The following is a 16,967-nucleotide window of genomic DNA, read 5'->3' on the forward strand; positions in this document are numbered from 1 at the left end:
TTAGACCCAGTAGGTAGAGTAAAGTAGTTTAAGTCTCTCAGACCCAGTAGTTTTAGTACTCAACCCATAATTTGCGTGGCAGCAGCCAACCCCTTTCTTTTCCAAAACATCCTCAAATGCAGTTTCGTAGCACCTTCATCCTCGTGGGATCGATCCTTTACTTCCCTGTGCTAGTTGTAGTATAGTGGGTTGAGGTTTTGAGGGAATAGAGTGCATCCAACGACCCCTTTCTGATAGTTCCATGGTTTTCTAGCCTTAGAAGTCTAGTCGAATCCTTTGGACCTGTTAGATCGCGTGATATCATACCGCACCTGCACTGCACTCGTTAAAGCTCTAGTACTCTCACTAAGAACTTTATCACGTCTCCTCATTATTTGAAGCAATCAAGCTTTTTTGGCACTTGATATATAAAATGAGTATATTTTCTTCACGGGTATGAGTAATTTTAACAATTAGTGTTATAGTAGAGTAAGAGTATGATGATTGTCATTTGAAATATACTCCCCCCGTCCCAAAGAAGATGACCTCTTTCTTGGGTGGCACGGAATTTTATGCAAATTTATTTTGTGTGTTGAGAGGAGAGAGTAAAGTAAGAAAGAGAGAATAAAGTAGAGATAAAGGTGTTTCCATTTTAAGTAATGAGTCATCTTAGTTGTGACAAATTTAAAAGGAAAGTGAGTCATCTTCAATGGGACGGAGGGAGTACATTTCTGGGAGTCAGTGTTCCCATCGATTATTGTAAGACTATGAACACAAGTCCAATTTAGTATTTGTTGCATGATTTAATTATATTGGTTGGTAGAGAAATACTAGTGGATTCTGAATATCAAGATGCGTTGTAGTATTATCACTGTCAATTCTTTTTGCTAAAGCGCAATATTACAAAATATAGTATGTCTCTCTCAAAATATGTGTAAAAAGCTACTTCTCCGTTTAATTAATCCGACGGTCACAATATTTTTCAGGTTTATTTGTGTCCCTTTGATCTACATTCATCCTTTTTAGGGCAAGAATGCGGATATTTGTGTTGTGATGTGTGTCTTTATTTGTGAAAAATGTGAGGTAAAGGAGAAATGATATCGACTGATCAACGAATATGCTTTGCCATTCTACGGATAATCAATTACATGCCAACCAATATTATTTGCTTGCTTCACCTTTAATTAAAACAATAATCAATAAATTATAAATCTCTCTCTCCCTCTCTCTCTATCTCGTATTTGGATTTGTAGAATTTGTATACAACGTCGTACTGGTGAAAACTAGCTAGTCTATAATCTTATATAGAAATTTAGATTATCCATATTTCTAAACTAATTTCACCTAAATTTAGCAACCCCTTGCTATCGCACGTGCCACTAATTAACCTGAATTTATTTAATTTTGTCCCAAACTAATCAAATCGAAATCTGTTGTCCAGATATTGTGAAATTCATTAGAAAATGAAATTTCGGTAATGGTTGGCCATTTTTTAATAAATTGCCTAAACTATAGAAACGCGTCAATACGAGAAATCAATAGCACCTTAAATAATACTAATCGTATGTTATTTTATTGAGGTGAGTTGGAACTGCTTTTTTGTTTGGTTGGGTGTGAAGATGACACCAAAGTTAATCTACTCCATTCATACATACCAATTAGTAATATTATATACTCCACGTACAATTACAACTCAATATTTTTTTTTAATTAAACATAGTTGTCGTCGTCTGGTAACAAGTCTATTTGCAGAAGGTTAATATAATAGTAGTAGTATTTTGATAATCAGGTGATATTATCCAAAATTGCAGACCACTTTGCAAACTCAAATGATACATTTAATGTAAGGCAAAGCGTTCAACCCTTCTCACGCAGTAGGTCGGTTGTTATGAATTAGATTTCTTTGCAAAAGAATAATACACCAAATTTGACCAAAAAAGTTTAAAATTATTTCAATAATTAATAGGGATATTGGCATCTAATATCACGAAACTTTCAAAAAGTTGGGTTTTTCCCACAAACTTTAAAATTGGTAAATAATATCACTAACTTTACCTTGGATTTGTTTTTTCCCACGAATGAAAAAATTCATGTTATTTTAATAGATTAAAGAACAATTTTTGAAGGTGTGCTTCAAGAAAAATTATCTTCAAATATTGAAAAACTTGAAACTTTCGAATTGTTGTCGAGAAATTACGAAAAAAATTTGGTATCATAGTATTATTTGTGGGAATTTTTTCATTCGTGGGAAAAAGCCAACCACGTGATAAAGTTCGTGATATTATTTGCCAATTTTAAAGTTCGTGGAAAAAACCCAATCTTTTGAAAGTTTCGTGATATTAGATGCCAATATCTCTAATTAATACGCTTTTCTTTCTTTTTTTGCAGCAAATAAACACATTTTAGATAGTATAGGAATTTGTTAAATCTTGACAAAAAAAGCATATGACGATTTTGTTTTGTGATTGTATATTTCAGGTGTAAACATTTTGCTACAAATTCAAGTATCAGCTATAAAGAAGTGTCCAAAATCAAAGCTAGAGTTACATGTGCCATGTGTGCTTTTTATTAGACAATTAAATTAAAATGCAAAGTGTACTTTGAAGAACCATGGGTTATATGTGAACAAACATGAGTTCAAAATATAAAGTATAAACATCAAATTATTTCCTCGACGCGTATGCTGAATCGATGATCACTGTTTGAACTCGTTAGAAAATAATTAAATAATCTAATATAGTTTATGTGGAGGGTTGAATGCTAAATAACACACGTATGTCCAAAACAGTACAATAAACGTCCAAGACTTTTCCACTTTCTCATTTCTTGCTAATCTTCTTCCTTGAATTTTCCTCTCTCACTACCTTTTTTGTGCAAAAGGATAGGACCCCTGCCCTGCTTCTCCATTATTATTACTGTTACTCTTTCTTCACCACCATAATTTCTCTCTCTCACGTCCTCTTCTTTCTTCTTCACCCTATTTGTTGCTGGTTGGATCTGTGTAATTGAAGCTCACTAATCACTATCCTCCTTTTCAAACTCTGAAATTTAACAGGTACTATCATTTTTGTTTCCCCAATCCTTTTCCTTTTTCGGTTTATGTTTAATTTTGTTTATATATTTGGTGGGTTTTCTATTTTTACTGTAAAGACTCCTCCTTTTGTGTGTGTGCTTTTCTGTTGGTGTGGGGTTTTTAGTTTGAAGGTGTGATTTTTTTGATATGGTTGTTTTTTCAAGAATCTTGCGCATCTGGGCTTCTTGTTGATGAGTTTCTTTGTTTTGATAATCAGTCATGATATAGATAGAAGTATCGTAAAAGTGGCAAGTTTTATGTAAAGTGAGTATATAATTGGAATATAACTAAAAGTGGAGCTCTTTCTGAATAAAAATTGGGAGGGATATTCTGCCCTTTATTCCAGCCTCGTAGCTGACATGGTTCAGATTTTAGATGCCTATTGTTCTTAAACTTCTCTTTGTGGAAAGATGAAATGTGTGATTAAATTCAATGTTTCTTGGTTTCTGGTAAATGAATCTGTAATTTGATTTTGACATATCTTATTGTTTTGGTCTAGAGATAGTGAGTGAGTAAAATAAGAATGATTTGTTCACCCCTTTTAAAGACTTATCGAGCTTCATTAGCACTTAAGTATTGCTGGGGATATTCGAGGTTATGCATTGTTGATATGAATATAATGTAAGTACTCCATAAGCTTTAACCAAGATGCAGATTTTAGTGTCATAACTTTGAATTGATCTTACTTTTTTATTGCTCACTACTTTCATGCTGCAAAGCAATAGTTCTTAGCTCTCTTTGGCACTGAAAAAAGATATACATCTCCAAAATACTGGGGTTATTTTTTTATTCTTCATCATCACTTGACGTTGCTCTCCTTTTCATGAGCAGGTTGATAAATTCACCCTAGAACAAGACATTGCTTCTTTGTGGTGTAAGTTGTAATCCATGAGCAATCTCAAGCTAGGTGTGGAGGTTGTAAGAGCCCACAACCTTTTGCCCAAAGACGGGCAGGGCTCGTCCAGTCCATTTGTGGAGCTGCATTTTGATGGTCAGAAATTCCACACCACGGTAAAGGAAAAGGACCTTGACCCATTCTGGAACGAGACGTTCTATTTCAACGTGGCGAATCCTGATAACCTGCACAATCTCATTCTCGAGGCTCATGTCTACAATATCAACAAAACCACCAACTCAAAAGCTTCCCTTGGGAAGGTTAGATTAACCAGTACGTCGTTTGTTCCCCATGCTGATGCGGTTGTGTTTAACTATCCATTGGAAAAGGGGAATTTATTCACCCGTGCCAGAGGGGAGCTTGGCCTGAAAGTTTTTGTGACGAGTGATCCCTCTATCAGAGCTTCAGTGCCTCTTCCTGAGACAACTTCGTCTTCACGTTCGAGCGTGCATCCAAGCAGCCATGCCAGTCATCTGCCTTCTCAGAAAGGGGAAGAGGTTGTCTCTGGCACATCGGCTAAAGGCAAAAGGGGGTCAATACGCACGTTCTTCCATCTTCCTAACTCAAGTAGCCAGCCGCAACAGCCTCCTCCTACGGGTTCCCAGCAACCAAATGTACACGGAGTTAATGAGATGAGGTCTCACCCTCAGGAACCACAAGCATTTGGCATGTTTGCGAATTCCTCCTCGCATCCTGCTGATTTTGCTCTTAAAGAAACAAGCCCTTTTCTTGGAGGGGGGCAGGTCATTGGGGGACGAGTTAGACGTTCGGAGAAGCCATCTGGTATCTATGATCTTGTCGAGCCAATGCAGTTCCTATTTGTTAGAGTTGTTCGAGCTCATGACCTTCCTTCCAAGGATGCTACTGGGGGTCTTGACCCATATGTAGAAGTGAAGCTTGGTAACTATAAAGGAGTGACGAAGCACTTTGAAAAAACACAAAGCCCAGAATGGAACACTGTGTTCACATTTTCAAAGGACAGAATACAGTCATCAGTTCTGGAAGTTACTGTTAAAGATAAGGATACACTGAAAGATGAGGTTGTTGGAACTGTTCGATTTGATCTCCGTGAGATCCCCACACGAGTTCCACCTGACAGTCCGTTGGCTCCAGAATGGTATCGACTTGAGGACAAGAAAGGTGGGAAAAAGAAAGGTGAATTGATGCTAGCTGTCTGGATGGGCACACAAGCTGACGAGGCTTTCTCTGAAGCTTGGCACGCAGATGCAGCTAATCTTGTTGATAGCTCGGTTTCCTCCACTCATATTCGCTCAAAAGTCTACCACTCACCGAGGTTATGGTATGTGCGGTGTAATGTGATCGAGGCACAGGACTTGGTCATGGGTGAGAAAAATCATATTGCAAATGTGCATGTTAAGGCTCAGATTGGCAACCAAATTCTGAAGACGAAACCTGTCCAATCACATAGTATGAATGCTTTGTGGAATGAAGATTTGATGTTTGTTGCTGCCGAACCTTTTGATGACCATCTGATACTTTCGGTCGAAGATCGTGTGGGTCCAAACAAGGATGAGGTTCTTGGTAAGGTTTATATACCATTGACAGCAGTTGAACGACGTGCTGATGACAGAATGGTTCACTCTCGATGGTTTAACCTACAAAAATCAAGTTCAGCTGATAGTGAGGAGCCAAAGAAAGACAGGTTTTCTAGTAGAATCCACCTGCGTGTCTGCCTTGACGGGGGCTACCACGTGCTAGATGAATCCACGCATTATAGCAGTGATCTCCGACCATCAGCTAAGCTGCTATGGAAGCAACCCATTGGCTTGCTAGAGCTAGGCATTTTGAGTGCTGATGCTATTACCCCCATGAAGACTACAAATGGCCGGGGCACTTCTGATACTTTCTGTGTGGCAAAGTATGGCCAGAAGTGGGTCAGAACAAGGACGGTCACAGACAGCTTAAATCCGAAGTATAATGAGCAGTATACTTGGGAAGTTTCTGATCCAGCAACGGTTCTTACAGTTGGTGTTTTTGATAATGGTCATATTGGTGAGAAGGGCTCAAATGGTCACAGAGATCTGAAGATAGGTAAAGTTAGGATACGAGTGTCAACTCTTGAAACAGGCCGGGTTTATACTCATTCGTACCCGTTGCTGGTGCTTCATCCCTCTGGTGTCAAGAAAATGGGAGAGTTGCATTTGGCTATTCGGTTCACATGCTCGTCAATGTCTGACATGATGGCCTTGTATGCCAAACCACTCTTGCCCAAAATGCACTACAAGATGCCATTGACAATGGTGCAGCTCGACATGCTGCGCCATCAAGCTGTTAATATAGTGGCAGCACGTTTGAGCCGTGCAGAGCCCCCTCTGAGACGAGAAGTGGTTGAGTACATGAATGATTCTGACTCACATCTCTGGAGCATGAGGCGTAGCAAGGCTAATTTTTTCAGGCTAATGTCGGTTTTCAATGGATTGCTTGCTGTTGTAAAATGGTTCAAGGAAGTCTCCCTGTGGAAGAACCCGATCACAACCGGACTAGTCCATGTCCTCTTCATCATGCTCATCTGTTTCCCGGAACTAATCTTGCCCACACTGTTCCTCTACATGTTCCTCATCGGGCTTTGGAACTACCGCTTCAGGCCGAAGTACCCACCTCACATGAACATACGTCTGTCTTGTGCCGACACTGTGCACACTGATGAGCTTGATGAGGAATTCGACACCTTCCCTACCTCACGGAACCCAGATCTCGTCAGGATGAGGTATGATCGGCTACGTACCATTGCTGGGAGGATTCAGACAGTGGTAGGAGACATAGCATCCCAAGGGGAGAGGATCCAGGCACTGCTGAGCTGGCGAGACCCACGCGCAACTGTCCTGTTCATGGTCTTCTGTGTCGTGGCTGCAACCGTGCTGTATACTGTGCCTTTCCAGTTGCTGGTGATCTTGACAGGACTATATTTCATGAGGCATCCAAGATTCAGGCACAAGTTGCCGCCGGCACCACTCAACTTCTTCCGCCGTCTCCCTGCCAGGACTGATAGCATGCTGTAAGTCTCATGTCGGGCTTACTACTGTTTTGCTAAGCCATCAGATTCCAGTATGAATTCCTCAAATTCATTTAGTTTAGCTATGTCTTTTTTATGGATTTCTGGAGTGGAATGTACAAAAGTGTGTGTGCAGCTTCTTTGCTGTAGCAAGCCACTTTTTGTTTTGGCGACACAAACTTCATTTCATGTATAACAGATATTCCTGTTTATCGTTCTTCAATTATGGATATGTAATTATGTATGGTCACATCTCTTGTTTCTGTACTTATAGTAGAAAGCAAAAAAGAATTAAAAAAAATGCGGTAAGTATATGTATCATAAATATTTAAGTATAATATGAAAAAAGCCCTTCAACAAACTGAATGATATTACATTCTTGATAAGTATAGTTCAAGAATTCTGACAAGATAATTTAACAGTACTTAAAAACTGGATAAAAACACACAAACTGCATCAGGCATCAGACCAAGTTATATCCAACTCGCCCCAGTCACCTTCATCCACTCCCAATGCTTGCCAGACAGCTTTAGAGGCATCGACGATGTTGTTAGGACACGGAGGCTGATAGTCGTGGTCATCATCGCACCCCATTGTCGAGTCACACTCATCAACCACCATGGCAGTCACACTCTGCCCATTACCACTTATGACAATGTTCTTGAGGCACCTCGATCCTCCGGAGTACCATCCAGTCGAGAGCGCCACAACAGGCGTGTCATCGGAGTGGTACTTGTTGTCGCACTCTGATGGGCCGCCTCCGTCTCCGCCCTTCTGGAAGCTGTTGATGGTGAGAACTGCCTTGGTGCTTCCAGAGACAGGGGGAGAACACTTGTAGGTAGTGTATGTCTCCCCTGCTTTGCAGCAGTCGGAGTCGTTCTCTTTGTTGCATTCCCCCGGTGGTGGAGTCGTTCCCTTTATCTTGCCACTCGGCTTGCACGACTGGAGTCTGGCATCAGAGGGATATGATGCAACAAGGATCAGCACAAGGAGAAGCCCTCCTAGGGTGAAGGTGAAGTTCCTCATTTTGGATTGATATTTCGATATATTGCTTTTGAAGTAGTATTGATCAAGAACTGGATGACTCATGCAAATTAGGATGCAGTACTCTGATTATATATACAGATTTAGGCAGTGGAAATAACAAGAGAGTGCTCAAAACAGCAGTGAAAACTGTTATTTTGTCTGTGATGATCAAGATTTTCTAGTAGTTAAAGATTTAGTTACTTTGCCATGATAACAATCACAAAGAAATAAATAAATCTCAATCTTTTATGATATATGTAGGCCAAATTATCAGTCTGTGGCGTGAGAGTGAGGATGAAAAGATTGATTTATTTTGACTGATAATTTAAGCTATTTTGAGCAATTAATTTGGTTGAAGTTGAATACCTTGATCAGTTTCTTGGCATTTTTACTGCAAAAATACTTATATATAGATCCATTCATCCTATTTGAGCATCAAACACACAGCAAGTTAATACAATCCCGAGGCAACAGAAAAAATACAAGATGATGAGCCTCAGAAAATTAGCCATCTTTGCTTTGCTAATCATCCTTACTGCTCAGGCATTGGAGGGCCGTCTTCAGTCTTGCAATCCGAGTGGCAAAATTAGAGGAAAGAAACCACCTCCGGGGCAATGCAACCAGGAAAACGACTCCGATTGCTGTAAACAAGGGAAGCTCTACACCACTTACAAATGTTCTCCCCCCGTTTCTGGAAGCACGAAAGCAGTTCTCACCATCAACAGCTTCCAGAAGGGTGGAGACGGAGGTGGCCCATCAGAGTGTGACAACAAGTACCACTCTGATGACACACCAGTCGTCGCACTGTCCACTGGATGGTACAGCGGAGGGAGCAGATGCCTCAACAACGTAACCATAAGTGGAAATGGCCGGAGTGTGACAGCAATGGTGGTGGATGAGTGTGATTCCACCATGGGATGTGATGAGGATCACGACTATCAGCCACCGTGTCCCAACAACATTGTCGATGCTTCAAAAGCTGTCTGGAAAGCCTTGGGGGTTCCCGAAGGCGACTGGGGCGACTTGGATATTACTTGGTCTGATGCTTGATGCTTGTTTTTGTATAATGTAAAAATATACTAGTATTGTATTACTGTGTAAATCATCTTATGAATATACTACTACTTTTGAGTGTTGGTGTACATTATTTTGCCCTTTTGTTGAAATAAAAAGTATAATCCTGCTTATTTCTGCTCTGAGAAATCGATGGTTTAAAACTGATCAATTTCAGAACTGTTCTAAACTCGTTGTATATATTTCATCACTGTTTCTCATCATGTCTGATCTTAAAATTGAGAAACAACTTTCTTGACATATATCTCCATCAATATTGAATCTTTCTGGCAAAATATTCATAATTAATAAAATGAAAATTATACTCCTATTTTTAAGGAACACAGTTGCTACTGTAGTTCTTGTTCAAATGTATGAAGCTTTTCCTAATCCTACACATCTGGTCTGGACTATGAATAAATGGATTTCCCCATGAGCTTTTTCAGTAGAAACCTAAGCATTTTTGCAGTCCTTTTCACATCATGCCAATGAATAAACCAATATTAGTAAAATACCAAATCATAAGCCAAGATTCACTGTGCACATATTTCTGGCTACATGGGAAAATTACATGGTTTCCTTGTTCATGCCTGCAAGGAGAATCCTCGAACATATAAAACTGATAGAACAATCATTAGTTCTATATTAGCAGTGCTAACTGTATCAGCCACTATAAATATGCTTATACCAAATCCAAGTTCACACACCACAAAAGCAAGACCTACAACAAAAAGAAGAAGAAAAATGAGAAATCTTGGCTTGACATTCTTGGTCCTCTCTGTCCTGATCTTGTCATTGAGCTTGAGCATTGATGCTAAAGGCAAAACCTGCAAACCGAGTGGCAAGATCAAGGGCAAGAAACCACCTAAAGACAAATGCAACCGGGATCACGACTCCGACTGCTGTGAAAGTGGCAAGTACTACACCACCTACAAATGCTCGCCCCCGGTCACTGGCCAGACTAAAGCAGTTCTCACCATCAATGGCTTTGAGAAAGGGGATGACGGTGGAGGGCCGTCAGAGTGTGATGGAAAGTTCCACTCAGACGACACCCCCATCGTGGCACTCTCGACAGGGTGGTTCAACAACATGAAGAGGTGCTTCCATAATATCACCATTCATGGAAATGGGAGGAGTGTGACTGCCATGGTGGTGGATGAGTGTGATTCCACCATGGGGTGCGATGATGAGCACGACTATCAGCCTCCGTGCCCCAACAACATTGTCGATGCTTCTGAAGCCGTCTGGAAAGCTCTGGGAGTGCCTGAGGATGATTGGGGTGAGATGGATATCAAGTGGTCTGATGCTTGATCAACAACAGAATTCAGTTACTTGTTTTCTAGTAAATAAAATATGTAATCTGATGCATATGGAATAAAGATTTGGCTATCTTGTTCTGAATAAATCCAACCATGTAATATATCATAAATATATGTATATTGGATTTCTTGTCTACTGTTCTATTTAGCATAATATAGATAGGCCAATGCATGTGTCTTGACAAAAAGTATCAACTCAGACAGAATTTCAGCTTAGCATAAGACTGTATTTCTGTCATCTAAAACGTTGCAGAAGTAAAAATATTTGAGCACTTTCTTGGCGTTTCTACTGAAACTAAATCTATATAAACACTTAAACTTCATCCCATTTCTGCATCCAAGATTCAGAGTTTCAATACTAATCTTAAACAAATATAGACCAAAGATGAAGAGTCTCAAAATAGTAGCCATCTTTGCTTTGTCAATCATCCTTGCTGCTCAGACGTTGGAGGGACGCCTTCAATCTTGCAACCCGAGTGGAAAAATCAGAGGAAAGAAACCACCTCCGGGGCAATGCAACCAGGAAAACGATTCCGATTGCTGTAAACAAGGGAAGCTCTACACCACTTACAAATGTTCTCCCCCCGTTTCTGGAAGCACGAAAGCAGTTCTCACCATCAACAGCTTCCAGAAGGGAGGAGACGGAGGCGGCCCATCCGAGTGTGACAATCAGTACCACTCTGATGACACACCAGTCGTCGCGCTATCAACTGGTTGGTACAGCGGAGGGAGCAGATGCCTCAACAACGTAACCATAAGTGGAAATGGCCGGAGTGTGACAGCAATGGTGGTGGATGAGTGTGATTCCACCATGGGATGTGATGCCGATCACGACTATCAGCCACCGTGTCCTAACAACATCGTTGATGCCTCGAAGGCTGTCTGGAAAGCCTTGGGGGTTCCCGAAGGCGACTGGGGCGACTTGGATATCACCTGGTCTGATGCTTAGTATGTAAGAATATTTACCATCTCTTCCTCTATTAAATCATGTCAATGCATGTAATATGTGATTCCTGTATCATTTCTCACACCTGTGACAAAATTTATTAAACAGTATCCTATTTAATTGCTTATATGTACTATCTCTAAACATATGTACTATTATCCATATAAGAAAAAAAAAATCATTGAATTGTAACTATTCAGAATCACGCATCTTGTTGTTTTCTGCCGTTTAGTGATAGTTCAGACAAATAGCATAATGAATGACACAATATTTGTCTCCATCACAATTTACCAGAGAAGAGATTCCAGCAATGGACAACAGAAAAAGATTCATTGTGGGATTAATGATATGTCCAAACAACAATTCTTGTTAATGTCTACTTGTTATGTTTACTAAGCTAATAGAAGAACCATAATTAGAACAAAGACATATCTGTCTCTAGTTCCATTTCAAGAATATAGACAAATGAATTCTCTTAAAAATGGCTCCTCAATTCGGATCAATTCACTGTTGTTTGTGACAGACAGAATGCATAATACACTCACCAAGATTCAGAAAAAACTTGCAAATTAATACAAAAAAACTGAGTACACAAATGTTTCTTGAGTTGTCCTCTCAAGATGAACTACAAGTATCTTTGTTCATACAAGGGAAAATCATTAATGAGGGGATGTACATTTCTATGAAAAGCCTATGTCATCTAAGAAAACCAAATCCATTGAGCCAAACTGCTCTTTCCTTCCAGCTTCAGTTAATGTCAGCACAACAATTTCATGTACATCCGTCATCTTGAACTCGTCCAAGCGCGCATCTGGTTGAGACTCTGACTAACGTTAGCTGGATTTACCGAGTTTCCAAGTGTGCTATGTTGAGGATCTCCAGAAGGTTCCAGATCTTCGGGAGCCTTGGTTTTCGCCTTAGAAGTGAAAGGTGCCATGGTTCCAGCAATCACCTGGAGCAATTCATCACCAATAAGATAGAAAAAAGGCATATCAACTACGTTGTTTGAACATAAAAACATAGTAAATTTTATGTAGTAAGCCATATAGTAAAATTCAGTTGGTTTCAAAGTCTTAAGGGCACCTGAACAGGGCTTCCAGCAATGAGGAGTCCCTCGACTGGGCCGCCTATGAGAGTACCATCAGGACCAGAAAATGTGACATTAAGACCACCAGTTGGGCCGTGAGGACCATCAACGTCGTTGATGTACGAGCCTGATAGATTTACCATGTCAAAGTTTCCCTGCAAATGAATGAAATCCATATGAAACCCATCCATCAAGATTTCATATACTCTTCCCCTAAATAATTTCTTTAAACTCAGCTAACACCTCACCTCGTACGTGACACTTCCACTAGAATTTGAAATCTTGATATTTGCCGCGGAGACAGAACCAATGCCCGAGAAGATAACTATGCCTCTTCGCCCCTGCAAAAGCGATAATACTTTTCTTTTGATATCCTGCAACAGAGCAATTATCAATCACCATTTTGCTTGAGTTGAAAAGGCAAAGATATCATACTAAGAAGTTATGGTTAAAAAAAAACTGTTCAAATATACATACTTCTCCAACTGCAACATTTATGATATGTGGAGTCAGTTTTCCAGCTCCACTGAAAGCAGATCCACCTTCAAAGATAATTAGTTCTTCAAAAAATCAGCTAAATAGTAAATATCCCATTTTAGAACTTATGAACCAGTATTGATAAAATATAGTAGAAACGCACGAAAGGTTGATACGATACCCAGATGATTATAAGTGAGCATATAGTAGTGCTGCAAACACAAGGAACGAGGAACATTAAACGCTTACAATATGGTGAAACTACAGGCCAGCAAAATAAGAGACAGATGCATTGATGAGAAAAATCATAGAATGCAATAGTCTCTAAGATTTTATATCAATTAACTACACTGTTGAAAGAAATAATAATTAATCTGAATTGCTGTATAAGATGGGTAAAACTACCTAGATGCAAGAGCTGTTGCTTACGTCCAAGCCCCGGTGGTCTCCCTCTCTTCTTTAGAGTTTCTCTTGCCATCAGAGTAGGACTAGGGACAGAGGGAGACAGTCCCAGTGAAACTGCACCATTGTGCCCATATTTACGCGGTCTTCCCCTCTTCCTACGCACAGGTTCGCCTTGCTGCATAGCCTGGGGACCTACACTAACTCCATGAGCAGACATTGCCGATGAAGTATCTAAAGGCAAAGACGGCACATTTAGGTTGCCACCGGTGTTGGATTGGAAGTGCGACATTGGGCTCATAGTGGGTGAGCTGTGCAGCCCCGTGACAGACTCGACCTGCATGTAATATGGAGACGAGCCGGCTAATGTCATAGCATCCCTTTGATCCATGCATTTACTTTGGGGCTTCTACTCTTGATACAACTAAAACACACATCAAAAATCAATTTTCAGGAACCATATCAAATCTAGCTCACTGAACTCTCCCTCTCAACCAATTTGCTAAATTTTAAATCAAGACATGAAATAAAACCTATGATAATCATGAACAAAGAAGCTGAAAAAAAAAGTAAGTAACAAATGTGCAAACTTAACCATCTAAGGATTCTACTTACATAAATGACTTAAATTCAAGATAACTCAGTAGTAGTACTTCATAAATCAACTGATTGCACCGAGGTTTTCAATCAAGAAAAGGACAAGAATCTTTAAAGCAAAAGCGAAATTCAAGAACCACAACAGAGCCCATCTGGAGAACATACTGCATAATAAACATGCAAAGTGGACTCGAGAAAGGCAGAAAACTTGATGAAAGCCATGGATGAACTCTCACCATAACTTTGAAGCCCTTCTTATCTAAAGAAATGCAGTTGCTTATTTCTTGGGTTTTTCTGACTAAATGCCGTTGAGAACGCAATAGATATTTTGCCGCAATACCGGCCTTTCCATGTCAGATGTTGTTTTTGGTAAATATCAAATCTCTGTCATCATTCCCACACGTATTTTTAGTATATTACAGATGTATCAGACTATATACTATTCGTGTAAAAAAATGTTACATGGTTGAGATTAGGTATAGATGAGAAGTGGGGTTGGAGAGAGGTTTGGAAATCAAGACAAAACAGAGTGCTTGGTCCATAATTCTCATCTTAATATCTTCGTGCCATTGTGAATGTCACACTTCAGTTCAATCACTAAACATTTTATCCCACTCGCCTACGTGGGCCATCGACTTTTAATAAAACTTTAGTGCTTAAACATAAGTATACAAACAATTTCTCTCTTTCTTTCTATCAGCACTGAATATTTACTCATCGACTTTAACCGACTACCATTTCCTTTCTAGATAAAATGCACTCATTTTTAAAAATTTATTCAGAACAAATTTTGCAATATGATTAATCATCGACGTTTAGTAATTTATTTCGTTTTGTAGTATTAATCTTTCAAAAGTAAGTAGTAGCAAATTAATCCGCTAGCAATTTCTTTTGATTAAAACAAGGTAGTAGTAATTGTAATGAAAAGTGTTTATTTTTTACAAAAAGCGTATCAGAATCTTAGACCTTTCTAATGCAACCCAAAATTTAATTTTAACAGCGGTTTAAAATTCGTGGCTCTCACGAAGATTCAAGATAGATGTGATGAATTGTTCAAAAGTGAACAATAATAAAACTAAAGTGGTTAGTTTCCCCGGGTGCCCTTACATATTGGGAAAACTGAATTGAAGCGAACTCATTTGGTACTCAGATTCGAGCTCAACCCAGGCCCACGTACCCAGATATGATTGCACTGTGACCACGATGCAACAGTCCTTTTAAGGCAAAGCAAGTGCAGAAAATGAGATAGCAATTGCAATGAATAAATGTTTGATAGCGAAACCAGGATCTGTGAGATTGAATGCCATATTTCCAATATTTGCATCACTCGTTAGGCACCAAAAAGTAGAGGAATTTAGAATTTCAAAAGTGCTATCCTGCCATGGCATGAGTTTCATCTACCCCAACCATAACCGCTCCAGAACTACAAGCCCATAGATGTTTTTAGGCTTCTTGAATTCAAGTTTGAACAAGTGTGTCATTCAATAATACACGGAATGGTGATAACAAGGCAGCATAGATTCTACTTGAGAGCTATTACAGTAGACCAGATCAGTATTTATATTCCCAAGAAATGTAGTCCTTAACCATAAGCTACACTGGGATGGGATTATGGGAATCATCAGCTCAGGTTAGGATGAGAACTGTTGCAGGCACACAACACAGCCTCCTATATATTGCCCTCAACTTAATTAGAGAAAGCTTGATGTGATAAGAGTCTTAAGACTGATGGTTTCATTACTATATGACCACAAACTCAAGTATGTGAAGAGGGATTGGATTGTATTCACTCACCTGAAGGAAATGTCACACTATGGGATACCAAAATATATCCTTCTGCGGAGTTCCCTCAACTATGGGATACCAAAATATATCTATGCAAAATTCCAATATATCCAAAACTGAAGTTAAAGAACACAAATGCATAATTGAATTAATGATAGATGAAGGCAAAGTGTGCAAACAAATGGAAGTTACTAGGTTACAACCAACTAGATTCAACAGATTTCCTATTTTCTGCTGCATTGAATCCATTCTGACAGTAACCTTACTTGTCGACCTCCATCGCCTGGGCAGCTTTAGCTTTGGCCAACGGCGTCATCCTTGTTTTCAACTTTTTCTTTCCTACTTGATATCCACCCCCACCTTTCTTCTTACTGCTACCATCAACCTAAGCACCGTACAAATCAACTTATTCAACATACATAACTAAATAATCTCCAAACCCATAAAAGATATGGCCAATTTAGCATAATAAACCATGCAAAAACAGTTTAACCTAGACAAATATGCATAAACAGTAACCCAAAAAGTAATTAAATAACTGCAGATTACATTCAGCTTAAAAACAAATTCTTAATAATCGAAGAAGAAAACAGGGGAGCTGATTGAAGAATAAATTCATACTTTCATCTTATTTTTCTTGGCATTGAGCTTCTTTTCCTTCTTTTCCTTCGCTTCTTTCTCTCCTGTTTCCCGCAATAATCCAAAGCAAAGTCAAAAATTGATAATCAACAGAGATACAAAACTTGAATTTAGGCTTATGACGGAATCACAAAATCGACAAGTACAAAAAAAAAATAGAAACGCATTACTTCTCAGATCGAAATCATGCTGCCTTTTCCTTCGACCTAAATCGTTCTTCTTCGACATTTCCTTTTCTCGGCGACTCGATCGATTGGGGCGATGACTGGGATACGAATACGAAACCCTAGGGCTCCAATTTAGGCGAGGATAATTAATGATTTTCTCGTAGAAGCCCACGAAGTTCTATTTATTTATATTCAAGACTTCAAAATTCTGAAAATCGTTTTTTAATCTCTAATGACTAATAGTACTAGTAATAAATAATAAAATTATAAAATACTCCTATAGAGTAGCTATTATTGACTAGAGGTGCCCACGGTTCCGGAACTGCCAGTTCCGATTTTGGATATTGTCGAATCTGAACCGAACCGCGAGGTTACCCCAACCATAACCGCTCCAGAAATTTCGCGGTTACGGTTCCGGTTCCAAAACCGTCAGTTTCGGTTCCTAACCGACGGTTTTTCAGCGGTTTTTCACGATTTTTCACGGTCCTGAACCGCCATTTTTTTGCGGT

General features: G+C 39.4%; 5 protein-coding genes across 7 annotated transcripts; 3 read left to right on the top strand and 2 right to left on the bottom strand.

The window, feature by feature from the left end:
- Positions 1-2,810: 2,810 nt before the first annotated feature.
- LOC125221854 (FT-interacting protein 7-like) lies at positions 2,811-7,210 on the top strand. The gene is made up of 2 exons (XM_048124156.1): positions 2,811-3,034; positions 3,884-7,210. The coding sequence occupies exon 2, from the start codon at positions 3,941-3,943 to the stop codon at positions 6,965-6,967; it is 3,027 nt and encodes a 1,008-aa protein (XP_047980113.1). The 5' UTR covers positions 2,811-3,034; positions 3,884-3,940; the 3' UTR covers positions 6,968-7,210.
- Positions 7,211-7,579: 369 nt separating this feature from the next.
- LOC125220940 (putative ripening-related protein 1) lies at positions 7,580-9,128 on the top strand. The gene is made up of 3 exons (XM_048123067.1): positions 7,580-7,750; positions 7,799-7,972; positions 8,530-9,128. Exons 1-3 carry the CDS (start codon positions 7,580-7,582, stop codon positions 9,034-9,036), a joined length of 852 nt encoding a protein of 283 aa, XP_047979024.1. The 3' UTR covers positions 9,037-9,128.
- Positions 9,129-9,576: 448 nt separating this feature from the next.
- On the top strand, positions 9,577-11,380 carry LOC125221857. The gene is made up of 2 exons (XM_048124161.1): positions 9,577-10,344; positions 10,810-11,380. The coding sequence occupies exons 1-2, from the start codon at positions 9,598-9,600 to the stop codon at positions 11,305-11,307; spliced, it is 1,245 nt and encodes a 414-aa protein (XP_047980118.1). The 5' UTR covers positions 9,577-9,597; the 3' UTR covers positions 11,308-11,380.
- A 474-nt stretch (positions 11,381-11,854) lies between these two features.
- LOC125221855 (AT-hook motif nuclear-localized protein 9-like) lies at positions 11,855-14,350 on the bottom strand. Of its 3 annotated transcripts, none has more exons than XM_048124157.1 (6): positions 14,104-14,350; positions 13,274-13,694; positions 12,869-12,933; positions 12,640-12,765; positions 12,388-12,546; positions 11,855-12,256 (listed from the first exon to the last, which is right to left on the bottom strand). In XM_048124157.1, the coding sequence occupies exons 2-6, from the start codon at positions 13,659-13,661 to the stop codon at positions 12,089-12,091; spliced, it is 906 nt and encodes a 301-aa protein (XP_047980114.1). In that variant the 5' UTR covers positions 13,662-13,694; positions 14,104-14,350; the 3' UTR covers positions 11,855-12,088. The 3 variants fall into 3 exon arrangements, with proteins under 3 accessions (XP_047980114.1, XP_047980116.1, XP_047980115.1); XM_048124159.1 differs by lacking the exon at positions 14,104-14,350 and adding an exon at positions 14,033-14,055; XM_048124158.1 differs by lacking the exon at positions 14,104-14,350 and adding an exon at positions 13,886-14,024.
- Positions 14,351-15,774: 1,424 nt separating this feature from the next.
- LOC125221856 lies at positions 15,775-16,622 on the bottom strand. Its single transcript, XM_048124160.1, has 3 exons — positions 16,462-16,622; positions 16,274-16,335; positions 15,775-16,037 (listed from the first exon to the last, which is right to left on the bottom strand). The coding sequence occupies exons 1-3, from the start codon at positions 16,517-16,519 to the stop codon at positions 15,915-15,917; spliced, it is 243 nt and encodes an 80-aa protein (XP_047980117.1). The 5' UTR covers positions 16,520-16,622; the 3' UTR covers positions 15,775-15,914.
- Between the last annotated feature and the right edge of the window lie 345 nt (positions 16,623-16,967).

The sequence above is a fragment of the Salvia hispanica genome, chromosome 4 (genome assembly GCF_023119035.1).
Source record: "Salvia hispanica cultivar TCC Black 2014 chromosome 4, UniMelb_Shisp_WGS_1.0, whole genome shotgun sequence".
Taxonomy (NCBI): Eukaryota; Viridiplantae; Streptophyta; class Magnoliopsida; order Lamiales; family Lamiaceae; genus Salvia; species Salvia hispanica.

Coding starts and splice junctions, on each gene's coding strand:
- LOC125221856 (XM_048124160.1), bottom strand. CDS start 16,519: ATGTCGAAGAAGAACGATTTAGGTCGAAGGAAAAGGCAGCATGATTTC. Junction 16,336..16,461: donor GCATGATTTCGATCTGAGAA/GTAATGCGTTTC, acceptor TGCGGGAAACAG/GAGAGAAAGAAGCGAAGGAA. Junction 16,038..16,273: donor CCAAGAAAAATAAGATGAAA/GTATGAATTTAT, acceptor TACGGTGCTTAG/GTTGATGGTAGCAGTAAGAA.
- LOC125221857 (XM_048124161.1), top strand. CDS start 9,598: ATGGGAAAATTACATGGTTTCCTTGTTCATGCCTGCAAGGAGAATCCT. Junction 10,345..10,809: donor TGGATATCAAGTGGTCTGAT/GCTTGATCAACA, acceptor CAGACGTTGGAG/GGACGCCTTCAATCTTGCAA.
- LOC125221855 (XM_048124157.1), bottom strand. CDS start 13,661: ATGGATCAAAGGGATGCTATGACATTAGCCGGCTCGTCTCCATATTAC. Junction 12,547..12,639: donor GTGGAAGTGTCACGTACGAG/GTGAGGTGTTAG, acceptor ATTCATTTGCAG/GGAAACTTTGACATGGTAAA. Junction 12,257..12,387: donor TTGCTGGAAGCCCTGTTCAG/GTGCCCTTAAGA, acceptor GAATTGCTCCAG/GTGATTGCTGGAACCATGGC.
- LOC125221854 (XM_048124156.1), top strand. CDS start 3,941: ATGAGCAATCTCAAGCTAGGTGTGGAGGTTGTAAGAGCCCACAACCTT.
- LOC125220940 (XM_048123067.1), top strand. CDS start 7,580: ATGGCAGTCACACTCTGCCCATTACCACTTATGACAATGTTCTTGAGG. Junction 7,751..7,798: donor CCTTCTGGAAGCTGTTGATG/GTGAGAACTGCC, acceptor GAACACTTGTAG/GTAGTGTATGTCTCCCCTGC. Junction 7,973..8,529: donor GAAGCCCTCCTAGGGTGAAG/GTGAAGTTCCTC, acceptor CTTACTGCTCAG/GCATTGGAGGGCCGTCTTCA.